We start from the raw sequence: 27,289 nt of genomic DNA, 5'->3' as shown, positions 1-27,289 counted from the left end.
TAGGGCATAGCTCCTTCTAGTAGAGGGAGCTCTAGCACTTAGAATAGTCTATACTACTTCGGGTGGTATCCTTCAGGGGCCAGGCATGGAGATTCCAAAACTCTGGACGGGGGTGACTTTTCGCCGCGTGTGCTTGAGACGGGAGATCCCTCCTGACTGGGATAGCCCATGGCGTGTCGTCGAGGAGGGATACTAGGTCCGAAACCCCCCATTCTTCTTGGGAAATAGAAGTTACCGGCTGTAGTAGCTAGACATTCTGTCTGATAGGGGAACACATTCTATGGCCCCTTTGTCCAGCAAAGATTGTAATTCTTGTGTCAACAGATGTGCTCGCTCAGGTTGCACAGAAGTGGAGACCATGCCGTTGAGATACAGTTGGCTACAGTCCTTTCAAACCCATGGAGAGATACCAGGCAGTAGTTTCCTCACTACCAGCTTCTCTGAAAGGGGTGTCAATATTGATATCTCGTCTAGTTGGGAGGATGGCAGACATTCGGCATCCTGATTCATGGCAGGAGACGACCGAATATTTAGTTTTTTTAGACCACTAATCCTGGTAGCGGCGGAGATTGCAAAGCGGCCCTGTGAGGGTGCCGGAGAGGAGCCTTACGCACCCCTCCACAGAGGGGCACACCTCCACAGTCCCAGGAATACAAATATCACGGGACTGGGGAACTGGTCCGGAGTGGGTAGCTGACACTCCAGACGTTTGAGCATGGCGGGGAAATATCTTACGAACGCCTCCTCATGGCGCTTTTGGCCCATGAGGTTAAGCCACAGGTGTCTCTCCGTGGTGACCAAAGCAGCAATAGAACGGCCGATGGCATGGGCCGTCTGCTTGGTCGCACGGAGAGACAAATATGTGGCCCGGTATAGTTCAGAAAACGCTCACTCATAAATTACCCCGCCTGTGCTAACATCATCCAGCAGGTCAGCCTGGTACGCCTGCAAAACCGCCATGGTGATTAGGGCAGCATCAGCCTGAACCGCTGCCTGAAAAATCTTCCCCACGAGCGGGGCTTATGCCACGAATGGGACAACTCGCTGTGCAGATCTTCAAAGAAAGGGAGAACCCGACGTTGGGGATCCTCTGCCACTCGACAGATATCTGTCGTCAAGCATTAAGCCCGTAGGGGCCCTGCGGCCAGTCGAGCTTGAGACGGTCGACAGCATTTGTCACTGCCCAGAGAAGTTCGTCAAGCCTGTTACCTTCAAAAGAGAAACGCAACTGAGGACAGGGCAGAGGCGACTCGGCTCTTTTTAAAGAAAGACAGCCGAGCACAGAGAACCCGGACACTGAGGGCATCACAGAGTTCGCACTCTCCCTCAAGCTCCAGGGCAGCATGGTCAGCCCCCAAAAGCACTCAAAGCAGAATTCATGTTTTTCCAGTTCGGATAGAAACCTCTCACAAAGAGGCACACATCGCTCTGAACTAGACATTACTTATTTTAACTCTTTAGTCAAACTCTTAGTAAAACTCTAAAGTTAAATTCTTTAGTTATACTCTTTGGTTACACTCTTTAGTTAAACTCTTTAGTTAAACTATTAGGTAAACTCTTTTAGGAATATATATATATATATTGCACAAACGCAAAGACACACATGCACACAGAAAGCGGTCATTGAAGACAAAGAAACCTGAAGACATGTTCACGACACACGTATTAATAACCTGCAGGTGATGGTGTAATTAGCCAAGTCACCTGCTGACGATATTTAAAGCCATAAAAATTTTGCGTGTTTATACACGTTTTTCACAACCAGTCGAACAAAGACTGCTCTCCTATAGCGTATGAAACGCAGCATTGAGAGTAGCTTTTCATAGGGAATATCGTGTTAAATGGTCCATACTGAAAAAGCTAAGAAATGATTTTAACATTTTAAAACATCTTTGCATTTTATATTTATTTTCACACTTAAGTGTATCAACCAGAATGTGCAACAACCAGAAAAATATATAAAAAAATGTATCTCCCACCATTTCCTTTAACTTTGTGGCATATACTCAAAGTGATGCCACAGCCTGCAATCATGGCTAATAAAAAGTGTATCACTGTGTCCTAACCAAACGTGATGCCACGACAAGCGATAAAAGCTTTTCCATGTTAATCAGTGGTTTTGTCCTAACCTGACAGCTTTGCCCACACAACATGTCATCTCATTCGATGTAAGTTCTGCACCTCATGAATATTTATCATCCAACATGGACGATGACAGGCTATATTCATTTGATTACATATGTTTAGATTCTGAAATGATAGTTTCCAGTCAGGCATCACTGAAGTCATGAGAACAGGACGCATTTCTCTGCATGTGCACTCTTCAGCTGCTGGCCAAGATGGTGCGTAAATAGAGAAAAACAGTTTCAATTTGCACCGTTTTGTGATTGATTGTCGTGTCCTGTCTCTTTTTTGCCTTCAGTATGGATAAACAAAATGCTTATCGCAGGAATCTCATTGCATCGCGTTTGGTTAGGTCAGTGTAATGCAGAAAAGAAAAGCAAGAGCTTTTCTTTTTTTAATGAGCTTTATTTTTATCATTTTAAAGCTGTATTGTACAAAATTGGATTGTGTGATATTATTATTATTATTATCATTTCCGGTCAGTGCATTCACATGCTTATGAATGGAAGTCAATGGAACGGAAAGTGTAGTGTGACCGTAACTTTGCCAGTCTGTCACAGTCGAATGTGAATGAATATAACTAAATGGAAAAGTGTTCTAGTAGGGCTGCAAATTCATAAGTCTGAATTAAATTGAAATAGTTCCATAGTTTTAGGTTTTAAAGCAAAAATAACTTTATTCTTTAACTTATAATATAATTTTTTTACTTCTCAGATACCTGGCTTTTGTAATGGAGGACGAGGGTCCAGTATCCCCAGAATGAAGGCTATTTTCCAGTGTGAGATTTTCATAGGTTATAAGGCTGTGTATCGGGTTTGTTGTGGCATGAGTTTGTTCTTCTTCACTTTCTCGCTGCTCATGATCAACGTGAAAAACAACCAAGATTTCAGAGCTGCAATCCACAATGGGTAAGACAAATATTAAAGCGAATATTTATTTTTAAAAAACTTACAATTTCCACTTAAATTATTTATTTGTAAAGTGCACAATTCTTTTTCAACTTTTGGTAGCACTTCAGTATAGGTGCAATTCTCACTATTAACTTGTTGTTATAAGCATGCCTATTAATTGCATATTGGCTGCATGACCGTACTCTAATTTGTCCCTAATCCTACCCAATACCTAAACCTAATAAATACCTTACTAACTATTAATAAGCAACAAATTAAAAGTTAATTGGGTAAAAAAGTCAAAGTAATAGCGAGAATTGCCCCCTATACTGAAGTGTGACACAACATTTTAGAATTTTTTTATCTCAATCAACAAATGACTGGCCACTTTATTAGGCACATAATAAAATGCTTGATATATTAGGATGGACACCCTTGGTCATTAATTCTTCTGAGATGCTGCAATGTGATAATTCAGTTTTTATATAAAAGCAGCTGATCAAGTGTCCTTAAAAAGAACCAGTTGACCTCCAATTATTTAATTTACACTTACTACAGTGTTTTTTTCCCTTACAAATATTTTAACTCTTCTCATCTCAATCTTTTTATCAGTTTCTGGAGTTTCAAAATTGGAGCCATGGTTGCAGTAACTGTTGGTGCCTTCTACATTCCAGAGGAGCCTTTCACCCGAAGTAAGAATTTTATAAATCTGACAGTTTCTGCTTTTAATTTTGATCGGACGAGACACATTGCAAAACAGCCAACATGCATATTGTTCAATGAACAGGCAAATTCATGAAACTGTAAACTGAAAAAAAAAATGTACTAACTTCCACCTGCAGAGTAAATGTTAGCATCGAGACTTTAGATTTGAAAAGATTTTAGTCAAAATCACTCGTCTCAAGTAAAGCTTCATAGCACCATAAACAAATGTGCACATCAGTAGACAAAATGTATTAAGGCACGGAGGCCAAATAAATCATAAATAACTTACAATTTCATTTAAAAGTTTTGTTTTACAACCACATTCTTCTTCTTTTTAAGTTTAATTGCACGAGAGTGCAGGTGAACAACCCCAAAATGGTGGAAAAAACAAAGGTCCTCCATTTAGAAAGATGATATAGGCCTATTGGTCAGTTTTACTGTCACTCAAAATTGATCGCTCTCATTGATTTACTGTAGCTACTGTCAGCAGTATCCTAATTGAAAGCATGTAAGCATGCGTTCGACTTCTTGCCGCTTTCTTTAGAGCCTGAGTTTGTTCATTATACCACGGTGTCGGGCTGTCATTTTTAATCTTCTTTAAGCGCAGAGGATTAACTGTGTCTAACGTTTCCGAGAAGGTGCCGTTAAAAAATTATGTATACACCTATGTATAAATGTATAGGATAATTTAATGTAAGTCGCTTTGGTTAAAAGCGTCTGCCAAATGTAAATGTAAGAATGTAAGATTTAGATTTGAGACAATTCAGGGCAATATTATCAAGAAATACACCTTTGGTAGTTGAAGTCATTGTTCTACCATATTTGTAACCAGGAGTGTAATTGGCACCCATAGGGTAGTGAAGGAAGCATAATACCAGATTATGATCCGAAATGTCTTTGCTGAAATTCGAAACAAAAAAGAGAACATATGGAACAAATTATACATGTCGCCAACTGGCAAGCACCCCAAGAAATATATTAAAATAGTAATTATTATATTCTGAGAGGCGTAACAGCAACATCCCCTACGCAGTTCAATATCAAGATAACTAACAAGCTCCCCCCTTCTCGACTTGCAATGAAATATACAGTAAATCTGACTCAGCGGTTTAAGATAGTGTAAAGCAGTCCGATTGTCATATACCTTTTGTAAGAACCATAAGTGTGAGAGTTCCCCCTCACCAATCATGTCCACAGAACAAATGCTCTGTCTATTAAAGCAAAGCAGGACAGCAACATGTCGACGAGGTCGTAGCAAAAAAGCTTTCCTGTAGCTCATTGGTAAGAGCATTGCGTTAACAATGCAAGGTTGTGGGTTCGATCCCAGGGGATTGCAGATACTTATGTATAAATGTATAGAATAACGCAATGTAAGTCGCTTTGGATAAAAGCATCTGCCAAATGCATAAATGTAAATGTAAGAAAACAAATAATTAAGGCAAACCGGTCAGGAAGGCCTGCGCCTCTTGCAGGTTCTGGAACGAGTACTTCCTGGAACAAGAGTTTCTTTCTCCTAGACAGACGGCTATGGAGCGATTTTAGTCTCATTAATTATTCATGCGTAAAACAAGATACACACATGCGTAAACAGTTTCGCATGCATAAAACCTAATTTACGTGCACATAGTATATATTTACATTTACGAAAAGCAATTCACGTGCGTAAAACAAAACTATTTTCTCACAAATTACGTTTCGCAAACATACAACTGCGCACATAACTTTCGAAAAGTAAAAATGTACGCGTTTGTCTTGTTTTACGAATGTGCAAATCGTCACACACGTGTGAATCGCCTTGGACATGTGTGTGTGTTTTTTGAGACTCTCCTGGCGACGCAACTCCTTTCACTTGGGTTGTCGTACTCTTTAGCCAATCAGATTCAAGCTTACCATTCAACCAATCACAACCCACTGAGGGCGCCGGACTCAAGGAAAATGGCTCTGCGCAACTTTAGAGCAGTTTGGCTCAAATAGAACGGAAATGATGCATCACCCTCACCGCACGTTAATCACATTACGATCTTTTCCACGCTTGCGCAGCTTTGTGGGTACAATTTATTATATTTTTTACTGTTAAATAAAATACAATACTCAATTTACTTCGCTGCTGTCCACCTGGTCTCATTTCACTATGCGTTCTGTCAAGTCAGTTTGAAATACTGTAATGTTTCCCCTGACTTTGTAGTTCTTTCTTCATGTAAATTAATATAGTCTAGTTAGACATACGTGTTATGTTCCTTATTGGCTTCTGTAAACGCCATTGAAGGGATTATTTTACTAATGGATAGATATATTAGCCTATATAGACCTATACTAATAAATGACTACATTAAAAGTTAACTAGTATTATCAGATTTTAATTAAAAAAAACGACACAAACCGTCTTTGACAATACTACTGACCGCAGATAGAAACACGGTAAGGTAAATAGACATGCCATACAGCAATGAATCGCAAAATGGGAGGAAACTGAAGATTTGCAGTGGATTAAAAATATTCATTCAAAATCATCTATGTTCATGTAACAACTCTATTATTTTGGATTGGCAACCACATAAACACATCGTAATGGTAACGTAAGCAACATTTAAAAACATAAAAACAGACAAGCCTACTAAACAAAATATGTGCCGCCTGCACCAAAGCTGCGCAGAGCCGTTTTCCTTGAGTCCTGTAATTGGTTGAATGGTAAGCTTGAATCTGATTGGCTGAAGAGTACGACAACCCAAGTGGAAGGGGTTGCGTCGCCAGGAGAGTCTCAAAAAACACACACACACGTCCAAGGCGATTCACACGTGTGTGACGATTTGCACATTCGTAAAACAAGACATTTTAACTTTTCAAAAGTTATGTGCGCAGTTGTATGTTTGCGAAACGTAATTTGTGAGAAAATTGTTTTGTTTTGCGCACGTGAATTGCTTTTCGTAAATTTAAATATATACTATGTGCACGTAAATAAGGTTTTATGCATGAATAATTAATGAGACTAAAATCGCTCCATAGACGGCCTTCCGAGGCTGAAGAGATTCACATTCCCTGCCAAAGCGACTTACATTGCATGATACCATACATCTAAGTATGTGTAATCCCTGGGATCGAACCCATGACCTTGGTATTTTTATCACCATGCTCTACAGGAAATATAATATTTATATGAAGAATAGAATACTTTTCAATAAGTTAAATTTAAAGAGTAATAACCAAAGAAGGTCAAAATATAAATTTGTGGTCACATGTAGGAAGTGTACAAAACATTTGTTACAGGCATATATATATTTGACATATAAGAGCATATTTCATATATGTGGAAGGTTTTCAAAGTCATCCATCAAAATGTCTTCTTCTAAAATAATCACTACCTGAAGCCTTCAAATGCAGAGCGTGTTGAGACACTTTATTGTCTCTCTCCAACAGGTGATCAGGTTTATCACAATCACAGTTCTGCAAAAAAGGAAAATCAATAATCTGAAAATTTTTAATATTGTGTATAAAGTTTGAGACAACAATAAATAGTATAATGAACCATAAAACAAAATATAGGTGTCCTTCAATAATTCACAGTCTTTCAGCATTTGATTGAATTACATTTAAGAAAAAAATTTACGTTTGTTCTGATCTTAGAATCTGATTGGCCGAGCTGCATTTCTAAAGAGTTTACTGCAGTCTAGAGCAATTTTTGAATTGTTGTCTCACTAATGTTAAACTTCCGTTATCCATGCCTGAACGAGAGGGTTGTCATTCTGGCAAATAATGCAGGCCTGTTGTAAGCTCCACAGAAACCGGCAGCGCAGAGGAGACAGCAAAACAAAACGAAAAATGCAGCGTTGGTCAACAGAGTTTACAACACGCCTGTGTCATTTGCCGAATGACAACCCTCTCGTTCATTCGCGGCTGACGGATTACGGAAATCTGACATTATCATAAATTAAATTCTATGGATATTTCTCTTAAACAAAGATATGGATTTGCCTCAAAAGGCTTTTATTAACCTCACAGAGCCACGTGGAGCCGTTTTTTGATCAATGAATGCACTTTTTGGATCTTCAAAATCTCATCCATAATAATTCACTCCTGTTCTAAAGCTTCTAAAAAGGCCAAGGGTACGTGATATTACAACTCAGACTGCATTATTCTGGGTTATTAAAATGGTACGATGTATTATAATTGTTCATAATATGTGTTGTCATAATTGTTCATAATGTGACAATGTTGTTGTAAAGAATTATAACCAATGGGATTAACAATGAATTGATAAGTGATATAATGTATCAAATGAAGTTACAAAGTTTCTTTAAAAGAAAATTATAATATCTTTAATGAGGATTCGTTTTGCTGGAAATCTGATATATATAATTAATCCGAATAATTTTTTTGTACCGTGTTACACATATCAAAATGCCCTATACACATATTTTCCTACCAATTTCTTACAGACATATCTCCACCAAGTACAAAAGAAAACAGAAGGGGACAAAAGGATAAATCATTGGTTAAGAGGATGACTCAAGTTTTTTATAATACTATTTGCCCTGCGAGTTTCCATAAGGACTGACAAAGCAGGAGTAGAAAGACCAATTATTTTTGACGAGATTTCAGTGATATTAAAGAGCTCAATATATAATCAATATACTTATAAGTCTTTTGTAGTATTGTTGTGGCCTTCTTTTAAATAAAAGCTGTTCGGATCCCAAATGTTTTTTCACCAATATCAATTATAATTCTGCATTTTGTTTAATGTACTTCTTCTTTTCGAAGCATGGTTTATTGTTGGAACTTGCGGGGCTTTTTGCTTTATCCTTATCCAGTTGGTTCTTCTTATTGACTTCGCCCACTCATGGAATGAGTCCTGGGTTCATAAAATGGAAAAAGAAAATACAAAATATTGGTACATAGGTAGGTAAAACTATAATTATAATAATATAATACAAATATTTATAATTACATTAAACTTTTTGTTTTTTATCCTAGCCTTGTTATCAGTCACGGTCCTCAACTATGCACTGTCCTTTACGGCTGCAGCTCTCTTCTATTGCATCTACACTCAGTCAGAGGGATGTGTTCTCAATAAGTTTTTCATTACCTTTAATTTGTTATTTTGTGTCATGGCTTCTGCTCTGTCTGTACTGCCCAAAGTTCAGGTATTTCTCATAGCTGCATAGATATTACAGTTTTTTTACATACTAAAATATTTGTTAGTTTCAGTTCACGAAAATGCTAATTTATTTTTGTTTAATTTTGTAGGAGCACCAGCCTAGGTCTGGTCTGCTTCAATCATCCATCATGACATTGTATTCCATGTACCTTACCTGGTCAGCCATGACCAATGAGCCTGGTAAGAAGCTTCACTGGAATTTTTTTCAAACATATAGTATAGCATATTAAAGCAATGTCAAGGAGTCATAATATAAGCAAAAAATATCTTTTGATAACACATTCTTATAGTATGTTCTTATCATTTAAAACAGGCGCTTGATGGATCTGTAGTATAGCTATATCATTACAGTGTTTAAGTGTTCTAGTTTTAAACATTTTAGCTAATGCAATAATGCAATGTAAGTTGCTTTGGATAAAAGCGTCTGCCAAATCCATAAAATGTCAATAAACTTTCAACCCAATCTCACGGCAGTTTGTGGCATAGACACAAAATTTGGAATCTATTAATGCGTTTTCGTGTGAGCACAACCTTTTTAATTACAATCAGGACGACTGTCCATCCACATATTTACATTCCAAATATTTACAAGTTTTGTGGAACGGACAGATGGGGTTTGACTTGAGAACCTATCCTCTTCTGACTAGTTTTTGAAAAGGCCAATGAAATTGGCGAATTCAATTTGAATGCTGGACTCCGCCTCGGATATCCGGGTATAAAATGGAGATGGCGTGCTGCATTCATTAGCCTTTTGTTCTTTTCAGCCTTTGCATCTGTTGACAAGACCTTGTAAAATAGGATGAATTCCCATCAGATTGTGTTGTTATATATATTTATACATATGAAAGATACCGTGTTTTAAAATACATTAGATTGAAAGTCGTAATGAGTGAAACAAAAAAAGTCTGACACGAAAAAAGGGGGAAATTCACCCTCCTGGTGGCGCAGGATTTTATTACAAATTGGGATTTGTAACTAAGGGGGGCTTAGTTACAAATCTCAATTTGTAATAAATTCTGAGTTTCACACATGATTCATGTTACCACCATTGACAATTTAATTATCATCAATAAAGCTTCTTGGCAATGCATCGGCGACAATGTTCCCTTTCTGTCGGTCTCTTGACGTTGTGTCGACAGAATGGGGTTTGACTTGAGAAACTATCGTCTACTTGAACAGGCCAAGAAAATTGGCGAAGGAAATTTATACCCGGATATCCGGGTATAAAAGGGAGCCGGCATGCTGCATTCATTCACCTTTTGTTCTTCGGAGCCTTCGCATCGATGCTGACGACTTTGTGGTTCTACTACTGTTGCTGGTCTTACGACATGGTGCAGCGGACTGTCCCTTCTCCTGTGACTTCCCCTGGGCGTCTCGGCAACTTCCAAAGCTTCTCTCTAAAAGAGCTAATTTCTTCAGCGTGCCATGTCCCGCTGTGCTCGTGGGTGCAACGCACTCATCGAGGAGAGGGGACAGACACAATGTCTGCCTCAAGTGTCTGGGACTCCAGCACGCTGAGGCAGCGTTTGTGGATTCGTCATGCCCGCACAGCCACTACCTCGAATGCTTCCCGTCCCGCGGCAGCAGTGGCATCAGCCCTGCCGTCCGCCTCGGCGAGCAACGAGGGTGATAGGGGGATTACCGTGAGCCTCAATCCGTCAGCACTTGGCTCGCGGACCGTTCACGCCCCGCCTCGCTCGTCTGACCGTCCCGGAAAAGGCGGTACGCCGCCTTGCTCCTCAGTCACGCACTCGGACACGGGTCGTGACGACGATGAGATGTCGCTTGCAGCATCGGAGGGCGACCTCTTGGCATCCGACCCCGACGACTCCTTGGAGCTCCCTCCTCCGGGGGGTCGAGCTCAGGAGGAAGCGAACCCTCAGTGGCCACCAGCACCCTCAGTCAGACGGTGCGGTGTGCCACGGTATCGCCAGGCAGGCATCTCGGCAGAGCCGCTCTCCTCCCCGGGGTCTCCCCCACGGCAAGGGAGCCGTACTGCAATGAAGCAGATCGAACCTCTGGTCCCCCTGTCTCGGTCCCTGGGAGCCTGGCTGGCTCTTCCCAGACCAGCACGGTGGCTAGAGAGGACGATCCGTCTCGGCTATGCGATTCAGTTCGTCAAGCGCCCACCCAAGTTTCGGGGCATCCTCTTCACTTCAGTGGGATGGGTCGATGCTTCGGGCAGAGGTCGCTACCCTTCTGGCGAAGGGGGCGATCGAGCTCGTCCCTCTGGCCGAGATGTACTCCGGGTTTTACAGCCCGTATTTCATTGTCCCCAAGGGACAGCACGACCTAATCATTAGGTTTCTGAGGGGCGCGAGAAGGTTGAATCCACCTCGACCGCGCTCCGTACCCTCTTGGGACCTTAATGTGGTCCTGGCGGGCCTCCAGAGGCCCCCCTTCGAGCCCCTCGGAAGGCCTAGTGCTCCACACGTAGTAACCCCCCCCACAGGGCGGTTCCGTCTGATGTCTTCTCATGAATGGCTCTCACACGATGGCCCATGACCTCTCCCAGGTGTACTTTCACCTGCTCGCGACACCCTCTCGTGTCCGCATGTCTCCCACGTGCTCTCCCCGTGTGTGGATCTCCACTAAGCTCCTCCCTGCGGTAGGAAGTGGTCTCCGTAGCACGTTCCCTCAGGGGGGAATGGCGCTTCCCAGTGGGCCTTACGGTGCTGGGCGGCTTCTCGTTGTTAAGAGAACTAGGCCTCCGTCCGTGACGGCCAGTGGAAGGGGCTCCCATCTTTTTAAGAAAGCTCTGGACTCCTTCCCTTCTACTGGAAGGTTACAATTCACGCTAGCGCTCACGTCTGACACGCCCAGGCCAGTCAGCGTCGCTTCGCGGGAGATTGTGACACGGCACAGCGTTGTGGTGTTTTCCGAGGAACCCCATTCAGTCGACACAACGTCGAGAGACCGACAGAAAGGGAACGTCTCGGTTACGTATGTAACCTCCGTTCCCTGATGGAGGGAACGAGACGTTGTGTCCTTCATGCAACAATGCTGGCCGCCCGCTGCAGCAGTCGGGGCACGATCCTCAGGCTCCTCAGCACAAAAGGTGAATGAATGCAGCACGCCGGCTCCCTTTTATACCCGGATATCCGGGGCGGGGACCGGCATGCAAATTTCATTTGCCAATTTTCATTGGCCTGTTCAAGTCAGTCAGAGATGATAGGTTCTCAAGTCAAACCCCATTCTGTCGACACAACGTCTCTTTCCCTCCATCAGGGAATGGAGATTACATACGTAACCGAGACGTTTTCAACACCCTTCTTGTAGCGCAAGTCAAAATCATACTCCTGTAAGATCAGTGCCCATCTCCTTACTCGTTGGTTTGAGTTTGATATACAAGACAGAAATATTAGAGTGTTATGATCTGTGTGTAAAACTATTTGATTACCGGAACTGCTATAGTCCTGAGGATACTTGGTTAACTTTTTAGAAAAGTAACTAATAGGGTGCTCCATGCCAGCATCATCAGCTTCCAACAGCACCGCACCACAAGCACTTGCATCAACTTGCAAAGCGAATGGTACAGCTAAATTTGGAGCAGACAGGACTGTTGCATTGCATAACAAATCTTTAGAAGAGTGAAAGCAGATTCACACTTCTCATCCCACATGCATTTTCGATCTGTGTTAAGAAGGTCAGTAAGAGGTGCAACCACTGTGGTTAAGTTCTTACAGAACCCTCTATAATATCTGACTATTCCTAAAAACCATCGTAATTCACTTTTAAGTAGTAGGTGAGGAAGTAACTACTTGTAAGTCGCTTTGGATAAAAGCGTCTGCCAAATGAATAAATGTAAATGTAAGTGAGCAATAACTTAGACTTTTGCACTCACTTGCTTAACCTGTCCCTACCAACTTTCCAAGATAAGTTACCATGGCTTTGCCGAATTCATACTTCAGTTAACTACTCCACGACTAAATTAAGAGTACATAAGTGCTCTTCCCACGACATTTAATAAACCATCATCCAAATAGACTTCACAATTCGACACGTCAGACAGTGCAATGTGCATTAATTGTTTGAAAGTGGCCGGTGCATACCGTATTCCAGGGCATTACTGTATACTGCATAAATGCATCAGGTTTAGATTAGATTAGATTCAACTTTATTGTCATTACACATATACAAGTACAGTGTAACGAAATGTAGTTTAGGTCTAACCAGAAGTGCAGTTAGCAAGTGCAGGATATACAGTTAGAATAAATACAGAATGCAATAGTGAGAATATAATAAAAACATGGACTATAAAAATATTTTGCAGTAGGAATGTTCTATGAAAATATGACAGTAGGTATGTACTATGAACAATATATACAGATGACTATATACTATGAACATTAATGTACAGGTGGATATGAACAGATAATAATTTAGACTAAAATAGTGCAAGTGACTTAGTTATGCATAAATTATTGACATTGGCTATTAAAGTTGCAGTGCAATAGGTGAGTTAATGCAGTTGTTGAAGTTGCAGTTATTAAAGTTACGGTGCAGTATATGAGTTAATGCAGTTATTAAAGTTACGGTGCAGTATATGAGTTAATGCAGTTAATAGGTTGCAGTCCAGAAGATGAGTTAATGCAGTTAATAAGGTTACAGAGCAGTTGATTAGTTAATGCAGTTATTGAAGTTATAGTGCAATTGATGAGTAGATGCAGTTAATAGAGTTACCGTGCAGTTGGTTAGTTAATGCAGTTATTGAAGTTACAGTGCAATAGATGAGTAGATGCAGTTAATAGAATTACAGTGCAGTAGATAGGTTAATGCAGTTATGGAAGTGGTCCATTAGTGCAAATGAGCATTCAGTTAAATATTCCTGGTGTGCAAGTGAGCAGTATAGAGTGCAAATGATGCTGTGTGTGTGTAAACAGTCCGGTAGAGCAGATACATGAAGTACTGGTGTGTACAGTTCAGTCATGCATGCAGCCCTGTAGAGCAATGTAAACAATGTTGTAGCAGCATTGGAGTTAAGGGTATGAGAGGTACTGGAATCAGTGGGGGGCAGAGTTCAATAATGAAACAGCTCTGGGAAAAAAGCTGTTTCTTAGTCTGCTGGTTCTTGTCCGGAAGCACCGGAAGCGCCTACCAGAAGGCAGGAGAGTAAACAGCCTATGAGCGGGGTGAGAGGAGTCCTTGAGAATGCTGCGAGCTCGACGCAGACAGCGTTTCTTCTGGATGTCCTCAATGGCAGAAAGTGTAGTCCCTGTGATGCTCTGGGCTGTTTTCACCACCCGCTGCAGTGCCTTGCGCTCAGCAACAGAACAGTTCCCGTACCAGACTGTGACACAGTTGGTCAGGATGCTCTCTATCGTGCAGCGATAGAAGTTCACCAGGATAGTTGAAGACAGTTGGTTCTTCTTCAGTGTCCTCAGAAAGAAGAGACGCTGGTGAGCCTTCTTGACCAGGCATGAGGTGTTGGTGGTCCAGGACAGGTCCTCCGAAATGTGAGTCCCCAGGAACTTAAAACTGGAAACACGTTCAACAGCCATTCCATTAATGTGGATGGGGTCGTGTGTGTCTCCTTTCGCCTTCCTGAAGTCCACGATGATCTCCTTTGTCTTGGAGGTGTTAAGGAGCAGGTTGTTGTCTGTGCACCATGTGGCCAGGTGCCGGACCACCTCCCTGTATGCAGTCTCATCGTTGTTGCTGATGAGACCAATCACCGTTGTATCGTCTGCAAACTTGATGAAGGAGTTAGATCCGTTCACAGGCCTGCAGTCGAGTGTGAAAAGGGAGTAGAGAAAGGGGCTCAGTACGCAGCCCTGTGGTACACCAGTGTTGAGGGTGGTGGTGGTGGAGCAGATGGGGCCTAACCTAACAAGCTGAGGCCTGTTTGTCAGGAAATCCATAATCCAATTGCAGGTAGGGTTGTTGATGCCTAGGTTTCCAAGTTTGATGATTAGCTTGAAAGGGATGACGGTATTGAAAGCAGAGCTGAAGTCTACAAACAGCATACGTGCATAAGTGTCCTTATTGTCCAGATGTGTGAGCACGGAGTGCAGCGCCATGGACACTGCATCATCTGTGCTCCTATTGTTTCGATAGGCAAATTGGTATGGGTCCAGTGTGGGTGGTAGAGAGTCCTTTAGGTGTGCCAGGACCAACCGCTCAAAGCACTTCATGACAATTGGTGTGAGTGCTACCGGGCGGTAGTCGTTCAGGCACGTCGGGTTTAAATTTTTGGGGATGGGCACAATGGAGGTGGATTTAAAACATGCTGGAACCACTGCTTGGGCGAGGGACAGGTTGAAGATGTCCGTGAAGACCCCAGCGAGCTGCTCTGAACATGCCCGGAGTACGCGACCAGGGATGCCATCTGGGCCAGCAGCCTTGCGCGCGTTGATCCGACTTAGTGCATTGTGAACATCAGTGGAATTTAGTATGATGTTTGGGTGGTCAGCAGAGGGTGTGAGCTTGGTAGCTGTTTCCTTGTTGTCTCTCTCAAAGCGAGCATAAAAGTCATTAAGCTCGTTCAGGAAGACGGCATCTGTGGCTAAGGGGGTGGAATGGTTGGGTTTGTAATCACTGATGGCCTGGGTGCCCTGCCACATGCGTCGAGGGTCAGAATTGGAAAAATGCTCCTCTAGCTTCTACTTGTAGCAGTGCTTGGCCTTTTTGATGCCCCTCTTCAGATTTGCCCTAGAAGTACTATAGGCCTGTGCATCTTCCGATCGGAAGGCAGTGTTACGTGCTTTCAACAGGAGGCGCACTTCCTTGTTCATCCATGGCTTCTGATTAGGGTACGTGGTGATCTGCTTCTGGGTTGTGACACTATCAGTGGTGGAATTTATGTAGTCTAATACAGAAGAGGTGTAGCTGTTGATGTCCGTGTGAGAGCCACTGGTGGCCTGAGAAGCAAACAGACTCCAGTCTGTGTGTAGAAACCTTTCCTGGAGTGTAAAGTCTGCCCCCGCAGGCCACACCTTGATGGTCTTTACTGATGGCTTCACACGATTGATGAGATTGATGTATTTGGGGGTGAGGAACAAAGAAAGGTGATCAGATTGACCCAGGTGGGGGAGGGGTGTCGCGGCGTAAGCTTTAGCCATGTTTGTGTAGACATGGTCCAAAGTTTTGTTTCCTCTTGTGTGGCAGGAAACATGCTGATGAAATTTAGGGAGCACTGTCTTTAAGTTTGAGTGATTAAAATCTCCCGCAACAATAAATGCAGCCTCCGGGTGAGCAGTCTGTTGTTTACTGATGGCTGCATGAAGTTCTTTCATAGCAAGCTTGGCATCAGCATCCGGTGGAATATAAGCTGCCGTTATAATGGTGGAAGTGAATTCCCGTGGCAGATAAAACGGTCTACATTTAACCATGAGAAACTCAAGGTTAGCCGAGCATTGTCTCCCGACAATAACAGAGTTCGTGCACCAAGTTTTGCTGATGTAGATGCACAATCCACCTCCTCTTGTCTTACCGGATTCCTCTGCCGTTCTATCCGCCCGGTTTGTGTTGTAGCCCGCTAACTCAATGGCGTTGTCCGGTATACCGCTGTGTAGCCATGTTTCCGTGAAGATTATGACATTGCAGTTCAAAAGTCTTTTACTGTTGATGATGCAGAGTCTAATCTCGTCCATTTTGTTCACTAATGATCGAACATTAGCAAGGAAAATACTGGGTGAAGAGAGCCGGTGTGGTGTTAGCTTTAGCCTAGCTCTTAGCCCTCCGCGCTTCCCCCGCCTTTGTTTACGATCTCGACGCCGCCTACGAGCACTTCCGCCCGGCCGTGTGAGGTGCGTAGCATCGGATGTTCTGACGATCTCAGGGACAAGTTGAATGTTGCTGATGCAACTTCCGGACATGCGTAAACTGATATCCAAAAGCTCCTGCCGGGTGTACGATGTAAATGCACAACTGTTCTGGACGAACAGACCAGAGATGAGCAAGAAATACACTATATAAAAGCTAAAACTGGAGAGACGCTGAGCCTCGCGATGTTCACGCGCCGCCATCTTGGTCTTAGGTGAAACAAAGGAGTCAATAGCACCTCCCAATATCCTTTGAGAAGATCGAACTTTGTTACAAAGCATGAACATATCGATGCAATCCTCGATTCTGGGAAGTGGAAAGGAGTCAGTTTTAGTTACACTATTTACTTTGCGGAAATCAGTACAGAACAAAAGGGAACCATCAGATTTGGGCACAAGAAGGCAAGGCGAACTCCAGGGGCGGTGACTAGCTACAGCAAAACCATTATGCACCAAATACTCAACTTTATTCTCATTATTTGACATTTATACGGATTAACCGGGTAAGCATAAATAGGGTCCAGACATGAGAAAAATATCACATTTGTGTAATTAAGGGAAATATACATGCGTTACGAATATGATAAAAAAATAATGCATATTGAAAGACAACATACCTTTAGCTTCGGTGAATTAAAATGCACAAACCAGAAGCATGTATGCAACAAATGGTAAAGAGATGACTTTTTGTTTTCATGTGCATGTTTAAGAAAAACACTATTTTTGACTCTATCAAATGTATCTTCCGAAATCTATCTGAAACAGAATGAAACGATGTCATTACAAATGCAGTTGGACCATTCAAATAAAATAAATGATAACAGAATTTACAGTTCCCTTTCTGTCGGTCTCTCGACGTTGTGTCGAACCGACAGATGGGGTTCGCCCCTGAGAACCTATCATCTTCTGACTATTTTGAAAAGGCCAATGAAATTGGCGAATTAAATTTGCATGCCGGGCTCCGCCCCCGGATATAAAAGGGGAGCCGGCTTGCTCATTCATTCACCTTTTGTTCTTCGGAGCCTTCGCATCTGATGACATTCTTCGAATTGCCGAATTCTACGGCGCGGTGCAGCGGAGATTCCCCTGGGCGTCCTGCCAGTTCCAGAGGTGTTTTTCTAAAAGAGCAATTTCCTCAGCATGGCATTGCCCGCTGATCTCTTGGGTGCAGTACACTCATCGAGGACGGGGACGGACACGGTGGTTGCCGCAGGTGTTCGGGGGTCCGACCACTATGGCAGCCTCCTGGATTCGTCCTGCCCGCACTGCAGGCGGATGGCTATTCAGACGTTGCATCACAGTGGCCATGTTCTGTCAAGATCAAGCCACCACCTCGTTTGCTTCCCGTTCTGTGACCGCAGCGGCTACGGCCCTGCCGTCAGCGGCGGCAAGCAGCGAGGGTGATGTGGGGACTATCGTGAGCGTTAATCCGTCAGCCGGCTGGGTACTTCGCACATTGGGTCCGGGCGCGACTCCAAACCGTGCCCGGCTTAAGTGCCAAGTTTTACCGAGCTGCATAAGGAGTTCAGTAAGACCTGGAGCGCCCCCTTCGGCGCGCTTCCGTCTAGCTGACTCTATCGCCCTCTCTTCCCTCGGGGCGGGGAGGCAGCTAGGGACTATGTCAATGCACCCTGGGTGGAGCATGCAGTCGCGGGTATCCACAGACGGCGGCCACCTGGGGAGCTTGACCTAGACTCACCGTCCAGGGCATGTAAGGTCTCGACATCTCTGGTGTTGAGGCTGGCAGTGCCGTGGGCCAAGCTGCCACCGATCTTACGCCATGGCCTTCCTGCAGGCCAGGGCGCTAAAGAGAGCCCCACGGGGTAAGACCGACCCAAGTAGTGCCGCCGCCGACTGGCCCTCCGGGGACCACGGTGGCAGCGCAGGCTGGTTCGGACGATGTCCACATCAGTGGCCCGGAAAGACGCCTCGGACTCAATCTTGCGCAGGTGGGCGATGTCGAGAAAGGCCACTTTCCCGACTCCCCTCTCGCAAGGTCGGCTGATTGGTGGCGCTATCAAGGACTGCTCCAGCAGCCTTTTGACAGTGTAGAAACAGACCGGCCTGCTGTGACCCGGCCGCCTTTCGGCTGTCGAGGTCTCGCACGTGGTCTGCCCCCCAACAGCCCCGGCCTTCTCCAGCGTCGACTCCGGTTCTGGTGGCCCCCCGGAGGAATACGTCGAGAGAAGGACCACCTAGAGAGATTGAACCATCGTGCCCGACCCAGCCTTGGTCGCTGGGTGGTCGGACTGGGGCGGTCCCTGCCAACACCTTCTGGGCCCCTCCGGGGGGCTAGTGCCCGCCTTCTCACAAGGAGAGGTCTCTCTCTGGGTCCCACTTGCAGCCGCTCTCACCCTCTGAAAGATGGTGTTCTGCAACTCGACGTTGCGTCGTGGCGGCACGCAATGGCGAGCATAAAGCAGCCCTCAGCACTCTCACTTCGACGGTGCGTCGAGCTGCGCCATCGCCTGGCAGGTGATTTAGCGGAGCTGTTCCCCCCGGGTGGGACCAGCACTGCTAGTCATTGAACCAACCCCCACGGGTTGATGAAGCAGATCGTAGCCCCCCTGTGAGGTCCCTGGGTGCTTGGTTAGCATTTCAAACCATCACAGTGGCTGGGAGTGTGGTCCGTCTCGGCATTCGATCCAGTTCGCCAGACCTCCGCCGGACTTCGGGCATCCTCTTACCTCAGCAGAGGCAGGGATGTTCCCGTGCTCCAGGCCGGGGCTGCCACCCCTCTGGCGAAGGCAATCAAACCGTCCCCTCGGCCGAGATGTCCAGTGGCTTCTACAGCCGCACTTCATCATCCCCAAAACCAGGGGTCGCTGCATACCTTGAGCAGCACCTTGCAAGGGTGCCGTTCAGGAGGCGCAGAAGCGCGTCCTGGTGTCTGTCAGACGCCAGGAGTGGTTCATGACAACTGACCGCATACTCTCATGTCTAGTCTCCCTCGGCACTGTCGAGGGGCTGGCATGTCAGTAACGGGTCAGCCGGGAAAAAGAGCAGCTCTCCCTGGCGCAGAGCTCCCCTTTTCCTGGTAGAGAACTCAACACTGTCTCCATGACGGCGTGCTCACTCTCGAGCACGCACAGTCAGTGCTGAGCTGCTTGAACTTTCAGGGAGCAGCCAGCGGTCCCCTGAAATTAGTTTCAGAGTCTCCTGAGCATGGTGTCCTCGGGGGTGGCCTGCCCCCCTCGGGTTGACGCACATGGGACTACAGAGATGACTACAGAGATGAGTTCCCTGGAGAGCGTGGCGCACTGACAGTAGGCGTATCGTCATTACGCCTGCTGCCGTCGCATCCTGACCCCGGGCAGGTCTTGAGGCCGGTCGTGGTAACAACAGACACCTCCCTGGCATATCACTGCCCTCAAGCTGCTAGATGTCCTGCTTGCAATGATGAGGCTCCGGCCTCTCGTGCAGAGCCAGCATACTGGCCCGGACAGCACGACCGGCGTTGCGTACTAAACCTCAGGGTGGCATTCGCTCGCTGCAGTCATCGCAACTCGCCCAAACGCCTCCTCCCGTGGAGACAGCAGGTGGCAAAGCCCCTGCATGTCACACGCCCACCGGGTGTCCTGAACCAGACAGCCAAGCGCTCTCTCGTCAGTTGACACCTCGTGGGAAGTGACGACTCCAACCCTGGTGGAGACAGCAGGTGGAAAAGCCCCTGCATGTCACTCGCCCACTGGGTGTCCTGAACCAGACAGCCAAGAGCTCTCTCGTCAGTTGACACCTCGTAGGAAGTGACGACTCCACTTCCTCGTTCTGCGAGGGGGGTTGGCTCTCCTGCTGGGGCTCGAGTCCATCCAGAGGGTGAGGCACCTGCAAGCATTCCCTGTCCACCGGTTGCCAAAATTCAGGCCCGGTGACTCTCACGTGATCCTGAGACCCCGGCCGACTAACGTGCCCAAAGTTCCGCCGCCCCCCTTTGGGAACTAGGTGGTGAACTTGCAGACGCTCCCACACCGGGAGAAAGACCCAACCTGTACGTGGGGTGTCCAGTAAGCGCATTGCGCCTCTACTCGAACCACACGGAGGGCTTCAAGGCCCTGAGCAGCTCTTGTCTGTTATGGAGGTCAGCAACGGGAGTGCTGTCTCCGAGGAGAGTTGTCGCGCCCATCTGTCGGTTCGACACAACGTCGACAGAAAGGGAACGTCTCGGTTACGTATGTTACCTCTGTTCCCTGATGGAGGGAACGAGACGTTGTGTCCCTCATGCCACAACACTAGCCGTCCGCTGCAGCGATCGTGAGATGCTCTCAGGCTCCTCAGCACAAAAGGTGAATGAATTCATTGGCCTTTTCAAAATAGTCAGAAGATGATAGGTTCTCAGGGGCGAACCCCATCTGTCGGTTCGACACAACGTCTCGTTCCCTCCAACAGGGAACAGAGGTTACATACGTAACCGAGACGTTCCCTATCAAAAGCTAATCTCAATGCTGCGTTTCAAACGCTATGGGAGAACGTCTTTGTTCGACCGGTTGTAAAGCACGTGTCTCAAACACTCCAAAAGTAATTTTGGCTTTAAATTTAAGACGGAGGCCGTTTCTCCTGTGCACTCGCCGCGACGTCTTTGCGTCCACTTATGAAGCGTGCCCTGACACTTCTTCGGATAGGGCGGAGGACGAGGCATCCCTTGTTTCTGCGGGCATGGAGAGCTCCACCTCGGGGCGTTCCTCTCGCGATGCAAAAGCGTTAGATGAGCTTCTCGGGGCGGTGACGAACTCTTAAGCTCGACTGGCCACAGGAAAAGGCGACCCATAAGCTCTTGGGTGGCCAAGTGGATGAGCCCAAATGTCGGGCCCTCCCTTTTTTTGAGGATCTCCAAGCCTCACTCCTCTTGTGTTTTCGTGACGTCAACCTCGATTTATTCGACTGTTGTTGGCGCGAGACCACGGGGGTACACGATGGTGCCCAGTGTGGAAAAGACACTGGCCATCTATCTCTCCCCTGGGACATCATCGTCTATGAAAAAGCCCTCTCTCCCCACCAAGCCTTGCAGGATTACATCTGCAATGGTGGGGAAGGCTTTTCAGGCAGCCGGTCAGACTGGTGCTGCACTGCACACCATGGCGGTTTTGCAGGCATACCAGGCTGATTTGCTGCACGACGTGAGCACTGACAGGGTGATTGATGAAACGGCGTTCGCAGAACTACTCCGGGCCACAGATGTGTCCCTCCGTGCAACCAAGCAGACGGCCCGTGCCGTCGGCCATTCTATGGCTGCTTTTCATGACCATGCTGAGACACCTGTGGCTGAACCTCACAGGCATCAAGGACCGCGACCGTGTGTTACTCCTTGATGCCCCGATCTTTTTGGGGATGCGGTTAACACCGTTGTCACCAGGTTACGGGAGGTGAAGCGCCACAAGGCTTTCGTGAGCTATCTCCCCATCATGCCCAAGCGTCTGGAGTGTTGGCCACCCACTCCAGACTAGTTCCCGAGTCCCGACCAGACACACAGTCTCGGTGGATCCGGTCTACCGGAGACATGAAGTCATCCAACAGAGTGTGGCGTATCGCGCCCTCCTCAAAAGGGCAGGGGAGCGTCCCACCGTGGCCCTTAGGCCACCTCAGGTGTCTCCCCCCAGGGAGGGGTGCTTAATATTCCAAAAGAAATAAGAATGTTCGGTCATCTCCTGCCACGATTCAGGATGCCGAATGTCTGGCATCCTCCCAACTAGACGAGGTGTCAACATTGATACCTCTAGAATTACAAGCTCTGCTGTACAAAGGGGTTATAAAACGTGTTCCCCTATCAGACAGAATTTCTTGCTACTTCAGCCGGTATTTTCTAGTTCCCAAGATGGATGGGGGGTTGAGTCCAATTCTAGATCTTCGCAGATTGAACCGCTACCTAAAGACACACAAGTTTAAAATGTTGACAATCAAGATGATTGTGTCTCAAATTCAGTGTTACGACTGGTTTGTGACGAACGATCTCAAAGACGCATACTCTCACATGAAGATCTTGCCACAACACAGAAAATTCCTGAGGTTCGCTTTCGGAGAAGGAACGATTACACCTACTGTGTCCAGTACGTGCTCTTCAGAATAACATCCACCGCACTAGCCGTAAATCCGAGCAGCTTGGCCTATGAGGCCCGCGGTCAAGCTCACCTCTAGATGTCAGAGCTCATTCAACAAGAGGTGTCCCCTTACATCAAGTGTGTGATGTGGCGGGCTGGTCCTCTCCGCACACATTTGTCAGATTTTATGGTCTGGATGTCCACGCTACTCCAGGCTCACATGTCCTGGAGTCTACATCCCAGAGTAATGTCTGATGCCTCCTCTTGGCTTGTGCACACATACCACACAACCTTGGGGGGTCCAGACACCTCCAGTGTGGCATGTTGGTATTCTCGTTCCCAAAGCGTTTGAAACGCAGCATCGAGAGTAGCTTTTGATAGGGAACGTCTCGGGTTACTTGGCTGTAACCCTGTTCCCTTAAAAAGCGGGAACGAGATGCTGCGCCTCAATGCCGCACTGTAGGTGTGCCGGACGTCCTTTCAGACAAAATTGGAACCTGAAGACGCGTTCGCACCATACGTATTTATAACCTGCAGGTGTTGGTGTAATTAGCCAAATCACCTCCCGAGGTTATTTAAAGCCAAAATAATTTTTGGCGTGTTTGACACACGTGCTTCACAACCGGTCGAACAAAGACGTTCTCCCATAGTGTTTGAAACGCAGCAACTTCGTTCCCGCTTTTTCAGGGAACAGGGTTACAGCCAAGTAACCCGAGACGAACACTAAGCTAATAGGTGTCACATTCATACTTTTTTAATGTATTAAAACCACCAAACATTGACATCTGAACAGTATGGTACTGTAAACCCTTCATGGTAAGGTTGACATTTGCATAGAATTGCTCAGCAATAAACTCAATGTGAAACCTTAAATTAAATAAAGAAAAACCAAAAACATGTTTTTCCATTATTTTAAAGGTCTTAAATAAGCTATTATAAAGCTCTCAAGTTCTTTCACAAGTTTTATGTCAATTTGATTGTTGCTTATTCATCATCTCCTAGAACCCACTTGCAACCCAAGCCTGTTCAGGATCTTCGAGCAGATTACTACCTCTGTTACTGTTACTTCAGCAGAGATTGAGAAACAGACTGCTGTTATCATTGTAGACACAGAGGAAACTGTGCAGTCAGCCCCTTACTTGCAGTGGTGGGATTCTCAAAGCATCATCGGACTGGCCATTTTTATTCTCTGCATTTTATATTCCAGGTATGATACACAAAGAGTACAGTTAACATTCTAGATTGCCTCAATATACTAATGGATTTAGGGATAGTCAGAGATTCAGAGGGAGAGTTAGAAATTGCAACATTTATGACTATCAAAGCAGTCAAAATGGATCGTGTGCACCTGAAGCATCATGTACAGTAATTGCAATAAGACAAATAGTTACCAACTGCAAATACCCTAGATTCAACCAAAGTTCATTTACATTGTGCTTGTTTTACAATGTTGCATTGTTTTGCGTTGCTTTACATGGATAAAAGGAATATCAAAACAAGGGGGAAATTATTAAATGTATAATATACTGTACAGACAGAGAATAATAAGATACATGTTATCATTGCCAAAATGTAACATTTTCCTAAAACTACAATACATTTTTAATATGATAGACGGCAGTACATTAAACCAGGAATGTGCATGACATACCAGCATACAAAGAAACTGTCCTTAAATGGGGCATAATAATATAAGGACTTACATGCAAACAGAATCTGCAATACCATTAAATGAATTTCAGTAAGTACAATCCAACTGCCCTTTGGTTGTGAATGGCAAGCTGTCTACAGACGTCATGATCTAAGGACAAAAGTGTATCAATCGCTTCCAAATAACACAACTTTAAAATTTTGTTGTCTTTTTCTTGGCAGTATACGCTCTTCCAACACCAGTCAAGTTAATAAACTAACTCTAGCTACTAAAGACACCACTACACTAGATGAAAACTACACACAGAGTCCTGAGACGGCAGTGGTCATGACAAAAAAACATGCAGAGGACAATGAAAGGGAAACTGTTCAATACAGCTATGCCTTCTTTCACTTCATGCTGTTCCTGGCATCCCTCTATATCATGATGACTCTAACAAACTGGTACAGGTCAGTGGCTTCAACTCTAACATACTGTATATTTGCAAACGATTCCTAAAGCTCTGGAAATTTCAGCAAAGTTTTTAACATGGTGATGATAAAGTATTTATATTTTTCTTCCTAATGACGTTATAGTGTTTAAATGCTGAAACACCAGGCATTTGTTTGAAAATGCTGGCTGCAGGGACTGATGCTTTGGTTGATACGATACGGAATAAATGTTGAAGTGCTATAGTATCTAATCTTAGCAAGTACATTGTTTAATCAACAAATACTTATATGGTGGTAGTACAAAAGGAGAAATCAGAGACAGAAATATTAACTCCAATAACTGATTAAAATTATTTTCAATTAATGTCAACAGACATATGGTTGTAAAAATATTTTAAATATTTTATAGTTTATACAGTGCTTATTAAGGAGCTATACAAAAATAGCATAAGAATGCTCAAGTGCTCTGAACTAGCACACACAGAAAGACAACTTAAGACATCAAGACCTGACAAACACTAACAGACACAGCACAGTGGCCGGGGCATGGCCGGCTGACGAGAAAAAGGTTAAAAAGCTTTTATTGCAATTCGTTTTTCATTTTCATTCATTTTTAGAACTCTTAATACAGGCGCATCTCATAAAATTAGAATAGCATGGACAAGTTCTTTCTCTTTCTTATATTCTAGATTTATTACACACAGAGTGAAATATTTTAAGTTTTTTTATTCTGATGGCTATGATTTACAGCTCAAAAAGATTCAAAATCCAGTTTCTCAAAAAAATTGTCATCTTAAGGAAATGGGCTAACAGCTATCCCATTCCTCGAACCAAGCCACTCCTGAACCAGAAAAAATGTTAGAAGTGTCTCACCCGGGCTAAAGAGAAAAAGAACTAGACCAAACTTGCTTAGTGGTCTAAAGTTCTTGTAGTTCGTTATAGAAATAGAGACGTTTGGATGCCGAGAAACAACTTGTTTATTAGCTCACCAGGGGAGCAACTTAACAGCACGTGCCTCCAGTATACAAAATGTGTATTACCACCAGGGGGCACTCCAGAACCACATATGAACATAGCTTTCTAATACACAGCCTATATGCAACTAGATTGCATATCATCATTTATCTACATCCCCTTTCTTTAGATTTGTACTTCCCTTTAAATTAAAAACTCTTTAATTTCACAAACATCTTCGTAACATCTATAAATTGTAAAACTTAGATTATAACTGAAAATGACAACGAATATATCAGAATAACTTTCAATAACATGTTCTTATGTTACATTAGTTAAACAGAGTATTTAGGATTAGGCTTTGATACTCGACCATATCTACTACGGTATGGCAACTGTCTATCTGTTGGTTCCGCTGGAACGCTTTCCTCTGAATGTACAACAGCTTTAGACACATTGTCACTGTCTGTATGTACAACAGCTTTAGACACACTGTCACTGTTGAGTTGTGACAGCAAATCCTCCAGGTCAGCTTATGTGCAGTGTGGAAAGGGTTCTTTTACAGGGAGTAGATGTCTACGATTTCTCCTGTACTCTTTGCCGTCGGACTCCACAACATACGATCTGGGCTCGGTGAGAGTTCTCTTAACAACTCCGATCTTGTTGTGTCCTTTTGTTGTCTGCATCCTTACTACTTGTGATTCATGTAGCGGAGAGAGTGGCTTGCTCCTTTTATCATAGAACCTTTTGTGCATTTGTCTCTTTTTTGAGAGTTGTACTGTGATTTTCACTGTATCCTTCGACCTGGGCTTCAGCATCTGCTTGCTGATTGGCATAGTGGTACGTGTTACCCTGGACATCAGTCTCTGTGCAGGTGAACCCAGTATCTTATCCCGAGGAATGTTGCGGATGTTCAACAGATTCAAATGCAAATCTGTCCCATCCCTCTTAGTGGTTTCGAGCAGGCGCTTCGCACTACGAACGGCTCGTTCTGCGAGGCCGTTCGCCTGGGGATATTCAGGACTACTAGTGATGTGACAAAAGTCCCATGAGCTTGCAAAGTCTCTGAAAATCTGGCTTGTGTACTGAGTGCCATTATCGGTGAAGAGCTTTTGGGGAATTCCATGCACAAAGAAGTGCCTCTTCAGTTTGTTGATGACAGTTTGTGAAGACATGTTCCTTAGTGAATTAATTTCAAACCATCCAGAGTAAGAATCTACCAGCACTAGGTACTGTTGGCTGTTCTAGTCAAATATGTCAGTGGCAACAACAGACCAAGGCAGTTCTGGGATCTCGTGTAGGTGCAATGGCTCCTTTTGTTGATGAGGCCTCAAAGCATTGCATATGCTGCAGGACTGCACAAAATTGTCGATGTCGTGTGTCATAGTCAGCCAGAAAACGGCATCGCGTGCTCTGCGTTTGGTCGCTTCAGCTCCTGCATGACCTTTGTGCAAGATTTGTAGATATTCGCTCTGTAGGCTGTGAGGAACTACAACTCTTGTTCCCTTTGTGATGATTCCATCCTCAATACTGAGCTCATCCCTGAAAGGAAAATAATGTTTGAGTTGCACTGGAACACTCTGAATT

General features: G+C 44.7%; 1 protein-coding gene across 3 annotated transcripts in view; it reads left to right on the top strand.

Annotated features, from left to right (window-relative positions):
- The window catches only part of serinc3 (serine incorporator 3), a 54,937-nt gene that overhangs the window by 15,519 nt on the left and 12,129 nt on the right, over window positions 1-27,289 (top strand). For all 3 annotated transcript variants that reach the window (XM_079482680.1, XM_079482679.1, XM_079482681.1), the window contains 7 exons: window positions 2,839-3,032; window positions 3,627-3,706; window positions 8,475-8,612; window positions 8,688-8,857; window positions 8,961-9,051; window positions 23,669-23,873; window positions 24,539-24,766. In XM_079482680.1, coding sequence (XP_079338806.1) covers window positions 2,839-3,032; window positions 3,627-3,706; window positions 8,475-8,612; window positions 8,688-8,857; window positions 8,961-9,051; window positions 23,669-23,873; window positions 24,539-24,766 — 1,106 coding nt within the window. The remainder of the gene's footprint in view (window positions 1-2,838; window positions 3,033-3,626; window positions 3,707-8,474; window positions 8,613-8,687; window positions 8,858-8,960; window positions 9,052-23,668; window positions 23,874-24,538; window positions 24,767-27,289) is intronic.

This window comes from Barbatula barbatula (assembly GCF_947034865.1).
Source record: "Barbatula barbatula genome assembly, chromosome: 20".
Classification (NCBI taxonomy): Eukaryota; Metazoa; Chordata; class Actinopteri; order Cypriniformes; family Nemacheilidae; genus Barbatula; species Barbatula barbatula.
The sequence above is the reverse complement of the archived record's forward strand: the minus strand, read 5'-3'. Positions and strand labels throughout refer to the sequence as shown.